The sequence below is a fragment of the Canis aureus genome, chromosome 38 (assembly GCF_053574225.1).
Source record: "Canis aureus isolate CA01 chromosome 38, VMU_Caureus_v.1.0, whole genome shotgun sequence".
Lineage (NCBI taxonomy): Eukaryota > Metazoa > Chordata > Mammalia > Carnivora > Canidae > Canis > Canis aureus.
In genome coordinates this window covers 3,241,826-3,264,954 of record NC_135648.1, presented here as the reverse complement: position 1 = coordinate 3,264,954, position 23,129 = coordinate 3,241,826, and the positions used below count along the sequence as shown (strand labels likewise).

The 23,129-nt window shown below is 52.0% G+C and overlaps 1 protein-coding gene across 5 annotated transcripts in view; it reads right to left on the bottom strand.

Annotated features, from left to right (window-relative positions):
• Positions 1 to 8,629: 8,629 nt before the first annotated feature.
• ATF6 (activating transcription factor 6) overlaps positions 8,630 to 23,129 on the bottom strand; it is a 197,507-nt gene continuing 183,007 nt past the window's right edge. For all 5 annotated transcript variants that reach the window (XM_077887300.1, XM_077887299.1, XM_077887302.1 and 2 more), the window contains one exon: positions 8,630 to 13,673. In XM_077887300.1, the coding sequence (XP_077743426.1) occupies positions 13,465 to 13,673 (209 nt within the window). In that variant the 3' untranslated portion in view covers positions 8,630 to 13,464. The remainder of the gene's footprint in view (positions 13,674 to 23,129) is intronic.

Below are 23,129 nucleotides of genomic sequence, written 5' to 3'. Positions count from 1 at the left end.
GCACAGCTGGCTTCCATAGCGACTTTTCTTGGGGTTTTTGCCCTTCGCGGGGACTAGCCTGCCTGGCCGCCCACCCCTCCCCCGCGCCTGGGGATCCGGGGCGCCCCGGCAGCATCCTGCTGGAACCTCCCCATCCGACCCACACACCCTCGTGGGCCCGCGTGCTCCCGAGCGGAGGCCCACGCGCTGTCCCCGGCCCAGCGGAGCGGTTGGCCCCCGCCCAGCTGTCTTCGCTGAGGAGGAGCCTCCCCCCCACCCCCGCATTCCAAGTAGGAGTCAGCTGCTCACCTTCCGCGACCCCCAAGCTGTGGGGAACGTGGGGCAGGCGTCCCAGCGGGGCCCCTGAAAGCTCGCCCAGTCTAACCTTGAGGTGACCGCAGGCACCCCCTTCCCCAGGGAAGAGTAGGGCTCCGGAAAGCTCCCTCCAAAGAAATCCTAGTCAAACATCCTCTTTAGAAACATCCAGCTCAATTTTTATTTGCACTTTTAGCGTGGTGAAGAGTTGAAGCGCCCCCCTTCCGGGGCCTCTCCCAGGGGGACACAGCGGGCGGGCTGCGCCCTCCTTGGGAATGTGGGGTCTGGGGTCTCCCAGGTGCAGCGCTCCCACTTCCCGCCACGCCCTGCGGTTCTGTCCTCCTGGCCCACCCCCCTCCGTCTTCAAGGGCAGCCTCGATGGCTCCCCAGCCAGAGCAGCAGCGGCCCTGCAGGCAAAAAAAACGTCTTGGATTGTGACTTTCTGAGAAGACGACTCAGGCTGATGCTTTGCCTTTCGAGAGCATTCTCCTGTTGCCCGCGAGCTTGTTGGCAGCCCCATCTTTAGGGGTTCTGGGTTGTCGGCCACAGCAGCCGACTTTTGTTAGCTTAGGCCACAGAGATTTTATTGGAAAGAGTCTGGGAAGCTACAGACTGCAGGGAAACCTGGACAGCTGGGAACGGGGCCGGGGCCGGGGCCACGCGGCCGTCGTGACAGGTCTTCCAGGCGCCTGTAGGCCTGGGGGTCCCTGCTCAGGGTGCAAGGGTCGGGGACACGGTCGCTGAGTGAGCCTGGGCCCAGAGCCGCCTCCCCAATGAGGCGGGGACTCTGCGATGAACGGCTCGCCCAGGACAGCATGCAAGCAAGGGCCACCCCCCCGCCCCCCGCCGCCCCCAGATGAACAGCTGCCGGGCTCACACAGGAGGAGCGAAGCTTCTGGAACTCGGCTACAAAGGTTTTGTTTAATAGCAACCGCCACTAATGTCTTTCCAATGTGATTGAATTCCCCAAAGCTCAGTTCATCCCTGATGCTCCTGGGTCACCAATCAGATTTCAGCGCGTCCCCGTTTTGTGGTGTCCACTCTGGCTGTGCCTCTCTCCTGGTTCTAGTTTATAGATTTTTTTTTAAAGATTTTATTTATTTATGAGAGACACAGAGAGGCAGAGACAGAGGCAGAAGGAGAAGCAGGCTCTATGCTGGGAGCCTGATGCGGGACTCGATCCCCGGTCTCCAGGACCAGGCCCTGGGCTGAAGGCGGTGCTAAACCGCTGAGCCACCCAGGGACCCCCTACAGATATTTTTAATTAAGTTTTTGACATTAATGCCAGTATAGGTAACAGGCAGTGTGACGTTGGTGTCAGGTGTGCAATACGATGATTCAACATTACCTGGTTCTCCCGCTGCCAGCTTGCTCTCGCTCCAGGTGAGAGTCTGTTTCTTGGTTTTCCTTTTTTTTTTCGTTTGCTCCTTTGTTTTTGTTTTTTTTTAAAGATTTATTTATTTATTTATGATAGACATAAATAAATAAATAGAGAGAGGCAGAGACACAGGAGGAGGGAGAAGCAGGCTCCATGCCTGGAGCCCGACGCGGGACTCAATCCCCGGACTCCAGGATCGTGCCCTGGGCCAAAGGCAGGCGCCAAACTGCTGAGCCACCCAGGGATCCCCTGCTCCTTTGTTTTGTTTCTTAAATTCCACAAGAGTGAAATCATACGGTGTTTCTCTTTCTCCGGCTGATTTCACTTCGCATTATCTCTTAGCGCCATGTGCGTCGTCACAAATGGAGATTGCGTTCTTTCTGCTGGCTAATACTCCGCCTGTGTCTACATCACATCTGTGTCCATTTACCAGTTGGTGGACATTGGGCTCTTTCCAGAATCGGGCCCTTGTAGATGGTGCTGCTATAGACATGGGGGGGTGCCCCTTGGATCTAGTATTTCTGTATTCTCGGGTCGATCCCTCGTAGTGCCAGTGCCCGGTCGTCGGGAGGCTCTATTTTCAGCTTTCTGAGGAACCATCCACCCTGTTTCCCGGGGGGCCGCACCAGCTGCCGTTCCCACCAGCGGCGAGGGGGCTCCCCTTTCTCGCCTCTTCGCCAACACGTGTCTCCTGTGCTGTTGGTTTTCGCCCATCCGACAGGTGCGAGGCCGCAGCTCACTGGGGTTGATCTGCACTTTCCCGATGCTCAGGGACCTTGAGCATCCTTTCGTGTGTCTTTAAGTTCCTCCCTCCTCATTGGCCGGCTCCATGGGGGCTGTGGCTACATGTTTTCCTGGAATAAGGCGGGGCAGAAACCGGTAGCTGGTAGGTGACCTTAGAGGACTGTCTTGGGGCCTCCCCGAGGGCCTGCCGCCGGGGGCCAGCGCTCACCGAGCCGGGGTCCTTGGGTGCCAGAGGCTGCACCCCGGGTTTTGGGGTGTGGGTGCCCTGTGGGGCGCAGGCTGCTCTCCTCGGCGTGGGGAGAGGGAGGGAGAGCAAGGGGAGTCCGCTCGGGGTTCTCCAGGGGGCCTCGGCGGAGCCCGGACACCGGGCGGCGGGCGGACAGCAGCCGGTGACCATCCCCGAGCAGCCTCGCCTCGGGGCGGGAGAGTCGGGCCCGCTGCCCGCAGAGGAGCCCCGGCTGCGGCCTCCCGCCTCCCTGCCGGCCGGGTGGGCGCTCCCCGCGCAGGCTGGCTCCATGGGGCCACCGCTCCTGCGCGGCAGGTGACCCGCACGCTCGCGAGGAGGTCGGCGGACGCTCCCGGCGGCTCAGAACGCAGGAAGCGACTGTCCCCTTGGGCCGAGCGCTGTCCCCACCATCCCTCCCTGTCCCCGCCGTCCCCCTTGTCCTCGCTGTCCCCACTGTTCCCGCAGACCCCAAAGGTCTGGGCCCTGGGCCGGTGGGGAGGGCCCGCTCCTGCACACACGCCTGCCCCTCTGCGTGGACGCCCGCGGGAGGCCCACGGGAGGGGGGCGCGGGGGCCTTCCTCAGGCCAGTGTCAGCGCCACGGTGCTGCCCGAGGCGCAGAAAGTCCCCCACCGGCCCTGTTTGTATCCCCGCCCGGCTTAAGAGGCCCCAATGCAGGAGTCTACACTGCCGCAGGAGTCTACACTGGCCGGAGCGGCCCTTCCCTGCGTCTGCACGGTGGCTCCCTCCCAGGCAGCAGGGCTCGGACAGCAGGGCCCGGACAGGCCATCCTCCTAGTCACCCCCCTTAGGGCCCTAGTACCCCGAAGCCACCTCCCCCAGGAAGGCCTCCGGGGCTCACCGGGGAGCCCATCCCCTCCTCCCTCGTCACCTGTGCTCAGCACACACCTCGCCCGGCGGAGGCTGAGTCCCCCCAGACCTGCATGTGTCACCCCCCAGGGCCCTGGGGCGCAGTCGCCCTTGGGTCACCCTGAGCCCCCGGCCGCCCACTCCCCCCTTCTCGGTCTCACGGTGGCTCTTCTGTTACGGAGGGGCCGTCGCCCGCCGGGTGCTTCTAGGACAGAGGCCTTGGGGGGCACCGCGAGGCGTGGCCTTCCTGCGGGGGCGCCTGTCCTGCCCCAAGCTCTGCAGGGCGGGCTCCCCGGGGTCCCGGGCCCTCCTCCCCGCCGCCCTGGGGCTCGGGGGCCAGTGGGGGGCTCCCGCTGCGGCCCTGCGCCCCTGGGGGTGCGCCCTCTGCGGCATGAAGCACTGGATGCTGGGACTCGCTTCGCGCCCCCGCAGGTCTCCGGCGGGACACGGCCGCCAGGAAGGCCCCCGGGGAGCCGACTCCCCACCGCAGGCGCCGCGGTGCACGCACCTGGCCCCCTGGCGAGCTCGGAGAACCAGGGGCGCTGTCGCTCCCCGCCCCCCCGCAAGGAGGCTGCAGGGCGGGGGCGGGAGGGGCAGGGGAAGACGGCGTCTCTGTCCCTGCTGCGGACAGACGGACAGACGGACAGACGCCGCCGGCCCCCCGTGGCGCGCGGAGCAGGTGGGGGCGGCTCAGCCCCTCCCCCGTCCGGTCCCCCGTGGGTCCTCCGCTCCCGTCGCCCCGCCCCCCCCCCCCCCCCCCCCCCCGCGCACCTCGGCCGGGACCGCGGCCTCTCTGCCCCCCAGGCCGGTCCACGCAAACTTCCATCTTCACAGCGCGGGGATGTTCACGCGTTTCCCGGGCTCTGAGTCGCAGAGGAAGGTCTGAGCTCGTCTCGCCGAGAAGCCAGCCCCCCCCCCCCCGCCCTTTACCAGCTTGGAGGCCCCCCCGCGAGCTGGGGTCCGCCTCGAAACAGTGTTCCTCGGTTCCCACACTCACTGCACCTAGAATCTCGCGGGGAATGGTAGCCCCCCCCGCCCGGACCCGCTGTGCCCCTGAGGTCGGCGCGGGGGGGGCGGTAGCAGCAGCCATAAAGGCCCCCAGGGAGTCCAGTGCGCCAAGTGCGGTCACCCCAGCAGACCTCGGGGGCCGCGGCAGCGGGGACGGGGCGGGGGTGCTGGGGGGCGCAGGCGGGGCCCCGGGAGAGGGAAGCAGGCGCCAGCTCCTCCTCCCTGGTCGGGCTGAGGGCACACGTGACAGGCCCAGGCCGGTCCCCCCAGCCGACAGTGAGGTAGCAGGAGCCCAGGGGCTGCCACGGGGGGGTGGGGGGGTGGGGGGAGGGGGGGCTGGGGATGCTCAAGATGTGACCCTCCTGGGCTTTCAAAAATCGAGTGACAACAGGAGGTGAGGCCCTGTGCCCTCCCGCCTCCCCCGGTGGCTGGTGGCTCGCTCGCACACTCCTTCAGGCGAGGGCCCCCGCAGCTTCCGACTCAGTAGGTCTGGGTGGGGGCCGGAGGGGTTGCGTTTCTAGCAAGTTCCCAAGTGCTGCAGAAGGGACGCCATCCTCACAGGCCCACGGTCTCCGGCCACGGGTGGGAGTCGGAGGGAAGCAGAAGAGGAAGAGGAAGAGGAAAGCTAGCAGGGCCTCCTCGGGTGTCCCTCACCGGCCCGTCTCGGCACCGGGCAGCACGTCTGTGAGTGCCTGCACGGGTGACCCAGCTGGCGTGTGCTGCCAGCACGGGCGACAAATGCCGTCTGTCCCGTGTGCTCCAGGAAAGATGAAGTCTGTGGCTTTCTAAATGCTCAGTACTTCAACCAAAAATACCGATTTATCCTAAAAATGCCCCAAAGCACCATGTTCCAAGCACCCCTGCGGACACAGTGGTGGCTTCGGTGTGGACAGGCTTCCTGCCCTTCTGGAGCACACGCGGTCCTGCAGGGGTGACAGGTAGACAGACACGAGCCATTGCGGAGGGGAGTGTGGGAAGGAGAAGAACCAGGTGCTGTTCCGGTCCCCCCACCCTCCATCTATCTCCCTAAGAGCAGATGTTTCCATCCGTGGGCGTCGGTGCCTTGCTGCATGTACCAGGTGGCAAATCTGGGGGAGGTGGAGTCAGCCCCAATGTGCTGCTAGCTGGGCAGGGCTTCCAGTGCTCACCTGAGTGGTGACCCTTAGGGCCATCTGACAAGAGGTTACATGGTCCAGCACCTTTCCTGCTCATCCTGAGTCAGGATGAATTTCCAGGTCCTCTCCTGCTGAGGGCTGGATGGGCCAGGCTAGCGGGGTGGGGGTTGCTGTAAGTCTGTCTTCCTTGAGGCTGCCAGGCTGCAGGGGCCACGTGTGGCTCTGACGTGAACCAGTCCCTCAGCAGAGGCGAATTCCAGCCCCGCCGGGAACCCAGCGACCGTGTGGGGAGATGCATTATCCTGTGTCCTAGGACCAGCAGCCAAGTGAGTGGGTGAGCTCTGCGGCCGCGACGGAGACGCTGGCCAACGGATCTTGCATCCCAAAGCTCTCCTGAGAGCAGCTCGTGTCTAAATAAACTTCGGTTTTCAGGCTATCCAGAAGTCTTACCCTCTTCCGGAAATTCTCTGTTTTTCTGTGGGAACAGAAGGGTGACCGCACAGGCCTGGGGAAGAGCCATGTCCACAGGTCTCCGAGGACGTGGATCTCGTCTGGTTGATCCGTATGGTTTCCCGCAGATCAGTGGTACGGGCCTGAGCCTGGTCCCACACTCAGAGTCTGTGGCAGAGTTCTGAATCTGGGGCCACGACCCCTGGCCCCGCTCACTGTGCAGAAACGCCGCCCAAGGGTGCAAGTCCCGCCGGGTGCTCAGGCCGTGTGCATAAGCTGGAGGCTTTGGAAGTCAAGCAGGGCCCCCTAAGAAATGAGAATCAGGGGTGACTCTGGGAGTTCTCCCTTTGCTCAACAGCGTAGGGCTCTGCTGTCAGCGACGGGGGATACGGTCTAGGTGTTTCTGCGTGAGCCCCAAAAGGTCTCCCATCTAAACAAGCACAGTTTTCAGGAGAGACAGTGCTGCCAACAGTTATTCTTTCAAGACGATCCTTTATATGGCGTGTTGCATCTCTTTGAAAGCCCCATCCTTTCCTTCCGGATGAAAGTATTTCCGTTTTGGGTCAGCGATCTCTTACAGAAGTAGCTTCTAGATCTTGCGGTCAGCAGCCACACTAGATGTCAATTCTACAGTGGAAACTCTGAGATAGAACTTGCGATTGAACAGGTAGGCGGTGCAGGTGCCCTGGGGACAGGGCTGGATGTCACACTTGGGCTCTTGGACGTGAGCAGGGTGGGGGTCAGCTGCGCCCGGGGCCTTCAATGAGGGGAGCACCCAGCTTGTCTTCAGCCCACTGGGTAGGTCATCCAAGATGCGGGCCCAAGGACGGAGGTCAGGAGAGGCAGGGAGGCAGTCCCCGGGGGCTCGACGCGCAACCAGCACGGGGCTTCAGAGGTGAAGGAGGTCACAGAAAACCCCCAGGGACCGCTGGATCTTGCCTCCTAGCTACTGGCCGTCCTTCCTGAACGTGCCTCAGCCCCCTGGCTGCCTGGGATAACGTGGCTTGGCTTCTTCCTCTCTACTGGGTCTCCTGTTGCTTCCATTGTGGCCTTGGAGGATGCGTGGCAACGTGGCGCAGTAGAAGGAATGTGGTTTAAAAAATCAAGAGAGACTTAATTTCAAATCCCAGCTCTGGTGTGTGCTCTTTTGAGATCTTGGACCAGTTCCTTCTTCTTTGGGGCCAATTTCTTTATCTGGAACACGTGGGTAATGGTACGTGTCATAAGGCTGCTGTGATGCCCAACGAGCCAATGCTCATAAACGCTTAGCACTAAGTCTTCAACATGTGTCAGCTGTTACGCAGTGAACCGAGGGATGGATTCTCCGCTGGCATCTGCGTACACGTCACACAAATGGGTGTGATGGGTTTCCCTCTAGGGCCAGCAGAGCACGGAAGTGGCCTGCCTTTCCTATGAGAGCAAGTCAGATAAACGGCAGAGCGTGTGAGAAGAGCCCTCTGTTTACGGCACCATGTACGGCTCAGCCCGTGTCACAGTGGTTCTCCTCTGAGATCCGAGGCTTGGTTGTGTCCCACCTACAGAGGGACGTCCCAGGGGACAACCCCAAAGGCTCCGGTGGCGGAGGGGGAGGATAGATTTCCCTGTGGCCTTACACTCTCTGGTTTTGAACTATCGTGCTTCCCCGACTGCCCGCCCTTCTCAGCAGTCACGCGGCCACAATCCTCCGTGCCTTCCCTCCCCAAACAACACGGACACACGGCCGTGCGTGTAGCAGGCGGTGCTGAAGGTTTGGGATGATACAGAGGATTGACGTTAACAGCCCCGGCACCCGGAGACCACGCCACGTGGCTCAATCCCACTTTGTCCCGGCTGCTGCCCAGCCTGTCCTCCAGGGTCCGCCCACCTTCTCGGCAGAGGACGTCCCTTCCCGAGGGCGTCTGCTACAGTCTCCAGGAACATGTAGTTTTGCCTCGGGGAGAACCGCGGTTACCGTGTCTCGGTGTCTGGCTCCACAGGCCACCTGCGAGCTATCTCAGGGCGAGGCCCCCATGGGATCAAGGTCTCCGGAGGTCGGACAGCGCAGTGGCCAAGTGTCCACGTGCTGGAGCTAAACTCCTGGGCCCAAACGCTTGGGCCTGGCCACGTGGGTGTGGGAGGGCTGGGAGCAGGCAGGACCAGGAGCCTGCGGCGGTGCCCGAGGCACACACTGGGCGCTCAGTGAGTGTCCCGCGGGGACTCTGCTGTGGGGTAAAGGGACATGCTGCGTGTGCGGTGACACCGGCCATCCCAAGAAGGGGAGAGTCCCGTGATGTGACCGAGTAACGCTGTTTCCTGATGCAGAAGGACCAAGGAGGAGTTCTTAGATTTTTCTCCTTGGTAAGGCTGTAGTTGAAATGTTTGGACACAATAAAGGAAACTTTTACTTAACCAGGCTGGTGGGGGAAGAGTGGAAGAGGGTTCTGTTGTTTTCATCTAAACAGCAACAGGCCACAAGCCATTTTAGGTTTCCCTCCTCATTACTGGTCTCTTAACATTCAAGATTCATTTTGGGTCTTTTCTTCTCTCTCTATACAGAACAAAATAAAGCAAGTTTAAAAATTCTTTATTTGCATCTTAGACAAAGAACAAATATTGCATGGTAAAGACCTGCTTAAAAGCATGTTAAGTCCACTGTCATGGTTTCTTTATGCCTCGTAAACCAACACAACTACTACGGGAGACCGTGGTACCTCGTTCCTCCCCATCTTGAACCTGTTCTTAATTTAGTTGGATGCAACCTTAGAAGGAAAACCCTGGGGAAAAGCGTGGTGAACACTCCTCTGGCTCTAATGGCTCCATGCATGAAGCATGATGGGTCTTAGCCCAACAAAACTTGCCAACATGATGAGAAACAAGAAACTGCGGTCTTCAGGCCAGCAGTCCCTGGCGGTTTTCATCTAAGGTTCTCTTTCCCCCTCTCGTCCAGATGGCTGACCTGGAAAGCAGGGCTGAGTGTGAGCTCAACGGTCCAACAGACACTGACTGTGAGTCGACCTGCGGGTCTCTCTCTGGGGGACACTCCGGGGGCCATCTCCAGCCTCCTGGCTGACCTGATGTTCGCCAACTATCCTGGGTGCAAGCAGCATGACAGTGTGCGGTCGGCTGACCTTGGCAAACGATAAAATACAATTTATTTACTCCTTGGTTCCCCAAACTAATGGAATTAAGTCTTAATGTCCCGTACCACTAATGCTTAACGTTAGCAAACCATTATATGTCAAGACTGGTGTCCATTCTCTGACAGTGGCTAGCCATGACATCATTTGCACACAGGACCAAATCTCCTGATCCAGATGACTCTGTTCATCTTTTCATAACCTGACAGATAACACAGCTATTAGAACAATCTGCTCAAAGTTCCAGGCTTATCTAAAATAAACTTTGTTTTAAGCTTAGTCACTAAAAATAGAAGTTAACAGGATACACTCTCATTTCTATTTTCAGGTAGGAGAAAACTATATTTCCTTTATGTGCATAGTTCCATCTGGACTCCACCAACATTTTTTTGGGTAGTCCAGTATTCTGTTGTCCCAGAAAATTAAAAATCGACCACGACCGTGGTGGTGGTGGCAGATGGGAGGCAAAGGAGTTGCTCCTCCCAAATGTTACTTGGGGTTGGAACGAAAATTTCTCCCATTTCCTTTCTTTAGGCTTTATTCTTGCTTTAAAGGTATGTAATATAATTAGTGCTCATATTAGCAGCAAAGATCCTCTTTTCTGTAAATCAGAAGGACTCAGCATGGGCAAAGACAACATTCTGGTAAAGAAGGTGGTGTCCAGAGGTGGTAATGAGCATCTATTGATTCTAGCATTAAGCAATCTTGAGAGGTTAATTCATATGAAACAGCCAATAGTGCGAAAGGCTTCATTCGAACTTCAGTTCCTGTGAACCTGCTGCCGGAGGCTGTGGGCCCAGTGGAGGCAGTGGCAGGGGCCTCCCTGGGTGGAAAACATCCACGAGGTCAGATCGAAGGGGACGTGGGGTCTTACTCTGGCTCGTCAGTAAGAAGGGGTTACTTCTAATAGGTAGCTGAACGTAGAAGTGGCTTTGAAACTTTTCAGTGTTAGAAAGTCAAAGACGGGTTTTTCCCTGTGCTAGTTTTCTGCCAAGTTTCACAACCTGAGCTGAGTAAAATGGCAAGAGCCAGAAAGTAGTGCAAAAGTCGCAAGGAGCTGGAGAGTTGTCTGGTTTCCATCATCCAACTGCCGCAGCAACGGCCGTCTTATCAGGGTCACTGCTGTGCCAACTGGGGCTCATGCCCGGAGGGAAGAGTCAAGCCACGAAGGTTTAGTTGGGACAGTGTCTCTTTAAAAATGATACAAAAACCAGTTTGAATCCCAAGTTGCTTGTCTGTTTCTAAGTAATGTTTGTTCAGAACACTCAAGAATGAGTCATGTAACGTTGCTGCTTTCAAATACCTCCGTGTCTACTTCTTGCTAACAAGAAAAGGCAGAGACATGCCAACTTGGTGCTGGAGCCTGTGGTCATTTAGAAAAAAGTTAAAAGATGCTCTGAGATTTTATAATTACAGTTTTTGTTTTTGTTTTTTTACTTGTGAAAAGATAAACCCCACCCAATAATTTAATGTAAAGCATCTAAACTACAAGCGTGGCAAGCTTTTGATTCAAGATAATCCTTTTAACAAATCCTAACCTTGGAAAGAGGCCGTTTACGCTACCACGCCAACGGAGCTGTGTGTCTGTCTTGCTGGGGGAGTGGGCCCCGTGGGGGGAGCCCCGACATCTGCCTCAGGAGTTACCTGAAGCAACAGCCACTGCCGTGCAGCCTTGACACACAGGCCTTGCAAGTGGGTGGGAGAACCATCCCGGGCCCACCATCGCTTCCCAGGAGAGGCACGCTGGCCGAACCAATGGAAGAGTCATCTACCCATGGGTGGCCTTGCCTCCTCTGCTTTATCTAATTATCCTACAAGCTTACAAAAATCCCACTTAATGAAAACTTAATAAATTAACATTTATATGCGTATCCTCTGCAATTCCTGGCTGCAATACCCAAAAGGCGATTTCACCCCAAAACAGCAGCTTAATTTATCCGTCAGGCACAGCCACGTTCTCTTTCCCAATGAGCCCCACTGGTGTGAGCACAGACGGTAAGTCAAAACCACCGTGGGGCGCAGGAATTCATAAGAGCTTTGATGCCAATTAGAAGAGCAGACTTCTTTGCAGTTGTCAGGTGTCATCCCGTCCCTTCCAGAGGCTTCACCCTGGGGAGCAGCCTGCTCAGCAGGAGGAGAGCCGGAGCTGCTCCCAGGCTGCTGCTGGCAGTCACGACTCCTTGTGCCCATTACCCGCGTTGCCACTTGCAGGAGGGGCCTCAAGCTGGGCCAGTGCAACAGAAGTGCCCCGTCTGGTGGGACAGGTCAGCGGAAGCAGGCGCGGAGGGCAAAGCACAAGCAGGGGGCGAGAAGCTGGTGTGGCGGTCTGTGGGGTGTGAGTCAGTGCAGGGAGGAAGCACTGTCTGTAAGGCTGGGCTCACGTCCACTGTGACAGTGATGACAGCTCCGGTGGACCAGCACCTTGGGAATGACCATGTCCCCTTGCCTGTAGCTGCTTGCTTGGCTGGTTTGCAAGACAGATGGAAGGACATGGGATGGAAGAAGACGCTCCCAAGAGAAGTTTTCCTGCCACCTGTGAGTCTTGTCTGTCCACACAGCCCTCTGGTCCTGGAACCCATTGGAGGTGGTGCAGTCCCGGTGCAGACTTCTCGTATGGACGTCACCCCACATGGGGACAGTCGCCACAGAGGCAGTGTGGCCCGGGCTCTCCGAGGCTATTAACATAACCAAAATCCAGATCCCCAGGGACCGTGGCCACAAAGCACCCCAGCCCTCAAAGGACTGATCTCACAGACTGATCTCCTCGGGGAGCCTCCCACTGGCTTGGGCAGAGAGGCATCGCTATCCTGAGCTGGAATTGTTAGTGACACCTCAGAATTATTCAGGAGCCAGGCTACTTGCAGGCAGACGGTGACCGGCCACAGGGCACTTGCACAGGAGTCTTTCCTCTTCGGGTTTGGAGGGAAGGGAAGGCCAGAGCGCGGGCTGAAAGGGAAGAAGGCCACCCCAGGCGGGTGATCAGGGGAAGAGGCCGTGTCTGCAGAACAAGTTCTAGTGAGAAAGTGCAAAGCCTCCCAGGAGAGTAAGGAGGACTCGAGTTAGAAACTGAAGGCAGAACCAGACAGGAGGGGAGAGGAGTCAAAGCACAGGAAGGTGTAAGGGAACGCAGTAGGGCTAGTTTTTTGTTCTTTCTTTTGTACCCATCATGGGAGGACAGAAAAATTCATTCCTTCACTGTCTTTTCACTGGAGAAGCTGAAGCTGCTGGTGTGGGTGGGATGCAGTCCCCGACCAAGGAGTCCAAGCCTGCCCATCTGCGGAGCCTCAGGGAGTCCATCCTTTGTCAATTCTCATGAGAAAAACATTTATTTGCTTAACACCACCCCACGTGTTCCTGAGCCAGATCTGGTAGCGTCACATCCATAGAAGGTGTGTTGTGGGTGGGAAGTCACAGTTAAAGTGAAGGATTTATCCCAGGGTCCTTGCAGACCTGCCCAGGCGAGGGAAGCACACAAGCGCAGATGTGGACACTCTGTGGCCTCAGAAAAAATGCTTGCTGCGCCTTTAATCTTAAACTCCAGTCACATCAAAACTTACAGCGTGTTCAACCCTTGGTAACAGAGCTGGCTTCTCTCGCCTGAGGCCCACCACTGACCCTGCTCTTCCGTTACATCCTCTCCAACCTGCTGCCCTCGCCCTGGCGCCCCACAGAGTCACTCACACATGGCGGCGGCGGGAGCTGCCATTCCCAAAGATCAACTTCACCCAGGGGATTTTTCCCTTTTACCTGAAGCTCTCAACTGTCCTGACTCTTTCTGGGGGTGGTTTTCTGGCTGTTCTGGTTTTGAAATCTGTTCCCAATAAGCACAATATCCACAATGGATTTGCATTAAATTAATAAAAACTAATTACTGGCAACATCGGTGTGCTGTACAGCTGTAAATAAAAATCTCTATCAAGAAGTGAAATGGCAGAGAAGGGAAGAGGATCTTATTTTAAAGATGACTATGTAAACACAAAAGAAATACAGAAGGAAAAGCAATTCAGAAGGGTACAGAAAAAAATCTACACTGGGCAGCAAGGGGGGCTTTGCCGTTGGAAGAGTGCTGTTTCCCTGGTGCCTGAATTTCAGTGCTTTCCAAGTAGAAGGGCAGACGGTGAAAAACAGCTTTCTCCGCTGTCCCTGAAACCCTCCTGCGCAGCAGCAATCTCTGCCTGCCACCCAGAAGGCAGAGAGGGACAGGTCTCCCCCCTGCTGTCCAGCCTGGCCGAGTCCCACCGTATTTTCCAGCGCAGCCTCCCAGCACTACTGTAATGACTCCGGGATGGTGCTGACAGCGTGGGCTGCCTCAGTGGCTGCTGGAGGGGAGCCGAAGAAGGTGTTGGTTTGATTTCTCTGCTGGTCTCGGAGATGAGGGGGGACGGACGAGCTCTTGATGTGGAGGATCCTAGTGTCCATCACCTGACAGTCAATCTGCATCATGACTTCGTAATCCTGCCCGTTGATCACGTTTTCTGTGGGAAGGAGTGAATACACATGAGGAATAAATACTCAACAGAATGGGCCATTCTGCCCTAAGCTTCAATTCCAGAAACACCTAAATAAGTTCACACTGTCAAGAGGCTTTCAAGGGAACAAAAGGACTCCATCAGTCACCATGCAGAGCTATGGCTGGGTGAGGTGCTGGGACGGCCTGTCTGCCTCAATTCCAGGTCCCAAACGACCTTTATCGGCTCAGTAAGGAGGTTCTGGAGCTGGGACGGAGCTAACACCAGAGTATCTGACAACCGACACCATGTGAAGGATTCAGTGGCAGGTGGAGGGAAGAATAATTAAGCGTCCCCTCCCCTCCAACAATGGGAAGGAATAAGCGTCAAAAGAATCAACCTACTGTGTGCATGGTAAGGAGGCCCTGGCTGAGACCACTTGCCTCCCACTCAGCAGTCACGGTTCTGATTTCAGTAAGACATTCCCAGCTATGAATTTCAGGGTTGCCCTGAGCAGCATAAAGTACAGGGAAGACAGACAACAAGGTGGAGACAGGACAACGATGCTCATGCCCAGAGTCCACTTCCCTTCCTCAGTAAGGCCGTGTGTGATTCCAGAGTTCTTGAATCCAGGTACAAGAGACAAGGATGTTTCCAACTTGGGATTAGAGGGGGTGCTACAGGACTTGCAGGTAAACAAGGCTACTTGCAGAGGGAACAGGGAAACCACACTGAGCCACGCTCACTTAACACATACGGGGGATCTCATCACCAGTTTAACATACACATGCTCTTACTTCGTAAGGGGATGAACGCTCTTTATTTTAGGGAGAGGGCCAAATTTGTAATGCTGGGTAGTCATTTTCCAACTTGTAGTTAATGAAACTTGGGCATAATGCTGATGTGAGAATTCTGAGCAGATGGCCTTTCCCAGCCCCGCTCGACATTCACAGCAGTGGAGTTAGAAGGTGTGTGAATGTGGGCTAATGCTGGCATCTCCGTTTGCATGTCCCCTGTGAATCTGGAGCTGGAAGTGGGGACCAGAGCGAAGGCCTAGTCTTGCTGCCTGTTTATGAAGATGATATACGGCCAAGCAGTGACTTTCAAAATTAAACACTTGGCTTCTCTAGGACCAAGAATTGAATTTAAAAGTAGATTTCTATTTTTTTGTTTTCACTTCAGCACTGTGTACGCCAAGTATTATAAATCTAGAGTAAGAAAATCCAAAGTTTGACATTTGATCTTCAGATTCCATTGTTATGTTTGGGAAAATTGAGCCATGGAGTGTGTCATAGTTTAGGACTTCGGGAAATCCTCTAATCCTGGGGGTCTTAAGTTAGGGTCTAAATGCATAGACTTTAGGGAGTCTCTAAGTTCCCTGAAATCGCATGCAAAATTTTATTTGTGTGCTCATTTTTTTCTGGAGAGGAGCCCCAACAGATTCTCAAAGGGGTCTCGCCAAAAGCTGAAAACTATTGGATCTAATAACTTATCAATTTTAAGTTCCTTGAGCAGATGTTATAGTCTATGTTAAAGCCAATGGAAGACATCATTCCTCCACTTTGCTGATTAGCTATCTGCTCTAATTTTTTAAATAGTCTCCGTTGATGATTAATTTTCGTTATGTCTTATAAATCTCTCCTATCACAGCTGAAGCTTATTTCCTTCTTCCCCAGTCTTACTAGAGATGAAGAACAGCTGGCTGCTCCTCTGCATTAACTAACCCTACCAATTCTTTAAGATCACTGCTGTGGACACTTCAATTTTGCTCCCTTTCCAACCGACTTCCCCCTGTGGCAAGAGGCAAGACAGCCCATTCTCTCAGAGTCTGGGTTTGGTCTTGTTTTATGTTTTGGGTTCCAAGTATAAGTGAAATCATGTGGTATGTGTCTTTCTAGGTCTTTTTTGAGTTAGCATAACATCCATTAGGTCCATCCACGTTGTTGCAAAAGGCAAGATTTCATTCTTTTTTATGGCTGACTCCATGCAGGAAGCCCAATGTGGGACTCGATCCTGGGACTCCAGGATTAGGCCCTGGGCCAAAGGCAGGCGCCAAACCACTGAGCCACTCAGGGATCCCAGTTTTTGTTTTTAAAGTCTATTTTGTCTTATGAGTATAGCTATGCCAGCTTTTTGTTTCCATTCACTTTCAGTGTGTCTTCACTTTTTAAAAGATTTAATTTATTTATAAGAGGTTGGTGGGAGGAGTAGAGAGAGGGGGGTCCAGCTCAGGGCTTGATCCTATAACCCTGAGATGATGCTCTGAGCTGAAATCAAGAGTCAGATGCTTAACCGGTGAGCCACTCTGGTGCCCCTGTGTCTTCACTTCTGAAGTGAGTTTCTCATAGGTAGTATATTGATGTCTTTTTAAAAATGTATTCAGCCACTCTGTCCTTTGATTGGAGAATTTGTAGTCTGTTTACATTTAAAGTGATTACTGATAGGTATGTACTTATTGCCATTCTGTTTTCTGGCTGTTTTTGTAGTTCCGGTTTCTTCTTTTTCTCACTTCCTGTGGTTTGCTATCTCTTCTTAGTGTTATGCTTAGATTCTTTTCACATTTTCTTTTTTACTATATTTTCTTATGTACATAATGGTTTACTTTGACAGTGACTTAAATTTGAACACATTCCAAAATTCTACATTTTTAACCCCTCCACCCCACATTGTTTCTGATGTCACATTTTATGCCTTTTAATGTGTTCCTTAACTACTATAGTTTTAGTTGACCTTACTGCTTTTGTGTTTTGTTTTGTTTTGTTTTTTTTTTAAAGATTTTATTTATTCATGACAGGGGATGGGGCAGAGACACAGGCAGAGGGAGAAGCAGGTTCCATGCAGGAAGCCTGAGGTGAAACTTGATTCTGGGTCTCCAGGATCACACCCCAGGCCAAGGGGGTGCTAAACCACTGAGCCACCGGGGCTGCCCTGCTTTTGTGTTTTAATCTCCATATCAGCTTTGTAAGTGAATGAATCCACTACTTTTATGATAGATTTAGCTGTTCTGGTGAGATTTTTTACTTTCATAGGTTTTCTTGTTACTACTGCCATTTCTTTTCAGCTTAAACAAGTCCCTTTAACATATCTTGAAAGGCTGCTTTAGTGGTGATTAACTGCTTTATTTAGCCTTTGTCTCAAAAGCTCTTCAGTTCTCCTTCAATTCTGAATGATAACCTTGCTGGGTAGAGTATTTTTGGCTGGAAGTTTTTTCCTTTCAGCACTTGTGCTATGCCACTCTCTTCTGGTCTGCAGTTTCTGCTGAAAAATCTGATCACCTTCTGGGGTTCTCCTTGTACATGACAATTTATTTTTCCCTTGCTGCTTTTAACTTTGGATATTTTAATTATAATGTGTCTTGGTGTGGATCTCTCTGGGTTCATCTTGTTTGGGACTCTCTAAGGACTCTTGAATCTGGTTAGGGGAGTTTTTCTGCCCCCCTCTTTCTTCTCCTCCTGAGAACCCTATAATGTGATTGTAATTCTACTTGACGTACTTTTGGTCCCTTAAAGTTATCTTCATTTTTAAAAATTCTTTTTTCTTTTGGCTGCCCTGTCTGGGAAGTTCCATTGCTTTGTCTTCTAGCTCACTGATCCTTTTAATGTTTTGCCCAGCCTGCTGTTGAGCCCCTATAATGTATTTTTCAGTTATTTTGTTCAGGTCTGTAGATTTCTGTTTGGTACTTTCTTGTATTTTCTTTGTTGAAGTTCTGTGCTCATCCATTCTTCCTCTGGGTTTAGTAATCATCCTTATTTGACCATTATTTTAAATTGTTCACCAATAGATTACTTATCTCTGTATCATTAAGGTCTTTTCTTTTTGTTTCATCTTGTTCTTTCATCTGGAACGTATTTCTGTCTCCTCATTTTGCTTGATTCTCTGTGTTTTTATGAATTGGCAAAGCAGTTACCTCTCTCAGTCTTGAAGGACTGGCCTGTGTAGGTGATGAACCTTCTCATTCAATCCGCCCTAGCTCTTGGTTATCTCTTGAACCTTTGTGATGGTCTAAACCACCTGATTTATTCTTGATATGTCCCTACTGTTGAGACTGTGCCAAGACCTGTCAATGTTCTGGGGGGAGGAATCTCATTCAATCTCACCTAAGTTTTAGGCAATTGAAAGCAAAATCCTTCAGGCCAACAGCTCTTAAAATATGTAAGTAGATACAGTCCTGTGGGGTTACAACTGTAATCCCTGATGGTCTCCAGACCAGGAGATCTGAAGGTGTTGCCTGGGCAATAGTTCTACTAATTGGGGTTCCAGACCAATGTATCTGGGAGATCTTATAGAGCTGTAGTGAGGCTAAGGTGGTGTACAAGGAGGTATCTCCCTGGCTTACATTCCCTGAGAGCACCTCATTAGCCTCTGGATGTGTGGGAAGCCTGAAACCTATCCCTCAGGCTGAAGCCCTAGGCTAACAGGTGTTTTCCCCAGAAAGACTGAGTTGTGCTTCAGTCTGTTGTCTGTGCAGTGTTCTAGGGGTGGTAGCCTGCCAAGAACCATATTCCCAATTGTTACCTTCCCACGGGGCTTAGGAATACCAAGCTCCTGGCAATCAAGGGGGATCCCCTGAGTAGACGTGTTCCTGCTGGCTTTAACTAGGTAGGGCATACTTGCTGGCTTCAGAAAGGCAGCAGGAAAACAAGCATGCTTGTGGGTTTCAGGCCTGTAACAGGAGAGCAGTTGTGCGAGTGCACCTGTTTGAGGCTGGGAATGAGAGAATGTTGTGACCACGGTTGGCACTCACCTGTCCTGGCCAGGGAGCAGAGGAGTACTGCAGCTGCCCACATTCTCTGGCTTCTGTAAGGCAGCAGGTGTGATTGGTAGGTGTCCAAGTTCACCTATCTTTATGTTGGCAGGGGAATTGGAAGGTGAAAAATTGGCATCACCAGTGCCTCTCCTCCAAGGAGAGTTTCAACTGTCCCCTGCCTTTCCAGCTAATGCTTTTAGATCAGCAAATGAATTTCCTTCTCATCTAGTCTAAGCATTTTTCAAACTGCCATTTCTCCCCGGGGTCTTGGGTGAGATTGTGACTCCTTTAAAAGAGGAATCTCCTTTTCGACAGCACTTTGGGTCTCCTGGACATCAGCCCTGCTCATTTTTTAAGCCAGATGTTCTGGGGGCTTATCTCTCCAGTGCAGACCCCAGGGGCTGGGGTGCCTGATGTGGGGCACCAGCATCTTGGCTCTCTAGGAGAAGCACCAGGCTGGTGAGATCTTCCCTATTGTGTGTTACTGTGCTGGGGATAGGGTTTTGGGTAAGACTGTGTCTCTCTCCCTCTCACCCCTCTGGGTATGGTCTTTCTACCCTTTGTTATGGAGAAGTAGTTCATTTAATTTTCAAAGGGAAATGCTCCTTAGGCAGCTGTAGGCTAGGTGTGGCTGTGGAGGAGGAGGGGAGTTCAGCATCTTCCTACATTACCACCTTGTGGAAGTTATTTGCTTATCTTTAGAGAATTACATCTGAATGCCTGTAAATTAGCCAATGTTTCCTATTTTTTCCAACTACAGAGGCAGCTGTAGCCCTCTGGAAGACAGAAAACCTGCTAATGTATTTGGAACCACTTCATTCTGAACATGTGCCATGCTCAGGGTTTTTTCTTTTTTTAAGAATTTATTTACTTGAGAGAGAGCAAAAGAGAGAAAGCATGAGCGAGAGCAATCACAGGCAGGGGGGAGGGGTAGAGGGAGAAGCAGACTCCCCTGCTGAGCGGGGAGCCTGATGTGGGGCTTGATCCCAGGACCCTAGGATCATGACCTGGGCTGAAAGCAGATGCTTAACTGACTGAATTAATTGAGTCACAGGCTCAGCTTTCTAGGTGTCACACCAATAATTTGCTTTTGGAACCAGAGTCACTCCCTGTTACAGAAAAAACAAAAGGTTGTGTGTGTGGGTGCAGGAATGCACACATGCACACAGGGACATATATAACCAGATAATGGAAAACACATGTATTAGAGACATGTAATACACATTATTAATTTTTACTGCTTTTCTGGATTAACTGGGAATCCAGATGACAATTTAAGATCAAGACTAGGTGCCCTCATATAGCCCAAGCACCTGCAAAAGTCATTATTAGCCCACGTGCCTGCTGTGGCTCAAGCGGGTAACTGGAGTTCTTTAATACCTTAATTACTGGGAAGAAATGGAAGACCTGGTGATAGAAGCTTAGATGCTTGGGGGAAAACTCAAACTGTGACCTGATTCCAAAACCTGGGAGTCCCTAGCCATAGCTGAAAGGGCACTGTTAGCTTTTTCTTTTTTTTTTTTTTAAGATGCTATTTATTTGTGTGAGAGAGAGAGAGAGAGAGAGAGAGAATTCAAGCTGAGGGAGAGGCAGACTCCCCACTGGAGTCCAATGGTGGGGGGAAGGGGGACGCTGGGTCCCAGGACCCTGGGACCATGACCTGAGCCAAAGGCAGATGCTTAACTGACTGAGCCATGCAGGCACCCTGGAATGGCATGGTTATTGAGACTCAGATGAGGTATCATCTAGGTGGCCATAAAATGAATTCTATTCTTCACTCCCTTCTGAAGGGAGCAACTTCCGGACAAGGAAGGAAGCAGCATTATCAGAAGACCACCAGAGAGGATGTGAATGTTTTCTGCTGAATTCAGGAAGCCCCTTCCTTGTGAAGTGACCTGCTGTGAGGAGACCCATGTTACTCAAACCTCTGAAGAACAGATCACGGGGCTACAGAGATGATCTGCCGTCCACTCTGTGGGACCTCACTGAAGTCCCTGGGTGCTTGAGTACTGACCCCCATGGACAGTGAGACCACTGCACCACTGCTGACGAGGCTCACATTGTTCTAACTAGAGGAGGACAGACTGGTCAACAGCCTATGGTAACTCATGGTCTCCTCCTGGGCTGTGAGGCATCTGTGCACACGGTATGCTTCCAGGAGCAGCACGGAGGCTCCAAAACTCCCCTCAAGAGGGCAGGAGGAGCTCCTGTGACCCTTTACTATAAGGTCTTGAGTGTGATTAATAAGTGACCACCCCTGGAAAGGGCAGCATTTTTAACCATTGCCCATAATTTGTGCCTGTGTGAAGAAAGAAGCCCAGAACAGGTTCTGCTGGAGGAATGAGAAACCTGAAGACTGGTGGCTCAGGGAGGAAGGGCCTCTGAGGAAAAACATGGGAGGCGGGCTGCACACTCCCACCGTGGGCCACATCTCCACTGTTAATGTGCAGCACCCTCATCAACAGAGCATCAAGGCGCAGGGGCTTTCTGACAGGAGAGAGTGTGGCAAATGTCCCACTGGGGGTTGTGAGAGGCGAGTTATGTGACAGGACTATTAAGCTGTTTTTGTGTACTTAATGAAGAAAGACCTTGACTGTTTGGAGAAAGCTGACCCGTAAGAAACAGCACGGACTGAGATGTTAAAGCTCACCCTCCTCTTCTATCAGCAAACATGTGGGTACTGACCAAGTGATACAAGGAATCTTCTGTTATGGGCCTTCTGGAGCAAGCAGAATGAGAGGAAACACTGGTCTGAGTTAGGAGAAAGGTGTAAAAAATGAACACTTCAAATTCAAAATTAACCGGGCATATAAAAAGGAAAAAACGAAGGGCTTCGCATATGAACACGAAACAGATTCTGAATGCTTGCTAGGGTTGAGGAAGCAGAAAATGCGCCTGGACACTGGAGGTGGAAAAACTCTAGGCAATGTGGAATTTTGAACAGCCTGTAAACGCACAATAACTAAGAACGGCCTGCCAAGAGACTGTTAGCTGGGAGGTGACTAACACATATGCCAGAACCTAGACCATAAACAGAATTAAAGATCCAAAAATTTACAGAGTTTAATCTTAAAAAGTCACAAGACTTCAATGCTTTGGAAAGAAGCATATATGATAAAACAGATTTCTACTGGGAATCTGACACTGATGCTAACAAGAGGTAGTTCTCTCTGTGTAAGCTAGACTGAGGACAGGCAGTGACAGGCTGTTGGTATCTGTACCTGAATCCAGTAGGTATGGGGAGGGGGGGGTTTGAAGGCATGGAAAGGAGATAAAAATCCAGAAATTCACAGATCACAAGAGATACTTTCAACCAAAACAAACTAAAAGAAAAATAAGGAAAGAAGCCCCAAATGGGAGACCTAGTGGAAGTGAAAGGAAGGCTGGAATACACCAACCAATGAAGTGGTGCTATGTCACAGTGTATGGTGGCTTTCCAGAAAGAACTTCCATAAGCTAACTCTACTACACCTAGTCAATCTCATCTCCAATTCTCAACTTGAGTCCTGGCTTTGACCATCGCAACACACAAGCATTGATTTTATCTCTGTAGGAATTTTCCCCCTCTACCCTTCTGCTTTCTTCACCCAAATTCTCTAACCAGTCAAGTTCTATTAATTAAGGTCCATTTCAAGTCCCGCTAAGAAACCTTCCACAAGAACACCAACACTGATTTTTTTTTTTCTTTACAGCCAATATATAAATGTTCTGTTCTACAGAACAAGGCCAAAATGTTTAGAGAAAAGAGCTTTGGCTCCTTTAAGAAATGTCTGGCATTTCTGAATATGGGGCAGGGAATGAGTGGCAGCACTAGAACTTCTCCCCCTCCCTCAGCTGGGAAGGACACTAATGGGCACACACAGATGGAAACACAGTATCTGCTTCTGACTTACAGAGTCTTTTAGAGACATAAGGGACACATGCAAGCACAAAGAGTTCCTTGCAACCACCCTGTCTGCCCTCTGCCAAAAAAACAATCAAAGCAGAATGTCTCTGATGGCCTGGGGGGTTGGGGGGTGGGGTGGTGGTGGTGGTGGATTTTGGCTTGGGAGTGTCCAAAGGCAGGGAGTCAGGGAGGAATATCATATGTTTAGCTTTAAGACAAACCAGAATTTGTTAACTATTATTCAAGTGTTATGGACACGGGAAAACGGGGAGTCAGATGAAAAACGGCTCATCTAGTTAGTAGATCTATAATAATTTCACAGAAGTGTGGGCCTAGAATAGGATATACAAAAACCATTAACCCTTATGAGGCACCTGGAATGGTTATAATGAAGGGAACAACCAGTATTTAGTGGGCAGGGGCCAGGATGCTGGACAATCTGTAATGCACAGGGATGGTCCCACATCTCCTATAATATTCACGTAGGTAAAAACAAAATAAACCCCTGATCACTACTATATTAGTCAAGATAGGGTCTCACTGTTTTACATTTAAATTACTTTTTACTGAGATTTTACTAGGCAGTGTAGCTTCAGAATACTTTCTTAGAACTATTCCACTATGCTGGGAATATTACTTCTTTCTAAACTCAAGAACTATTCACTTCAGAAAATCACATCACCTGTGGCAAAAACACTCTTGGTATTTGGGTCAGCACCACAATATACTACTAGTATTGGTCTGCATTTCTAGCTGTTGCACTCAGTGATTGTCTGCATCAGTGCAAGCACCTGACTTCTCCAGTACCTCTTATAATTAATACAACATAGGCACTAATAACATATGATGC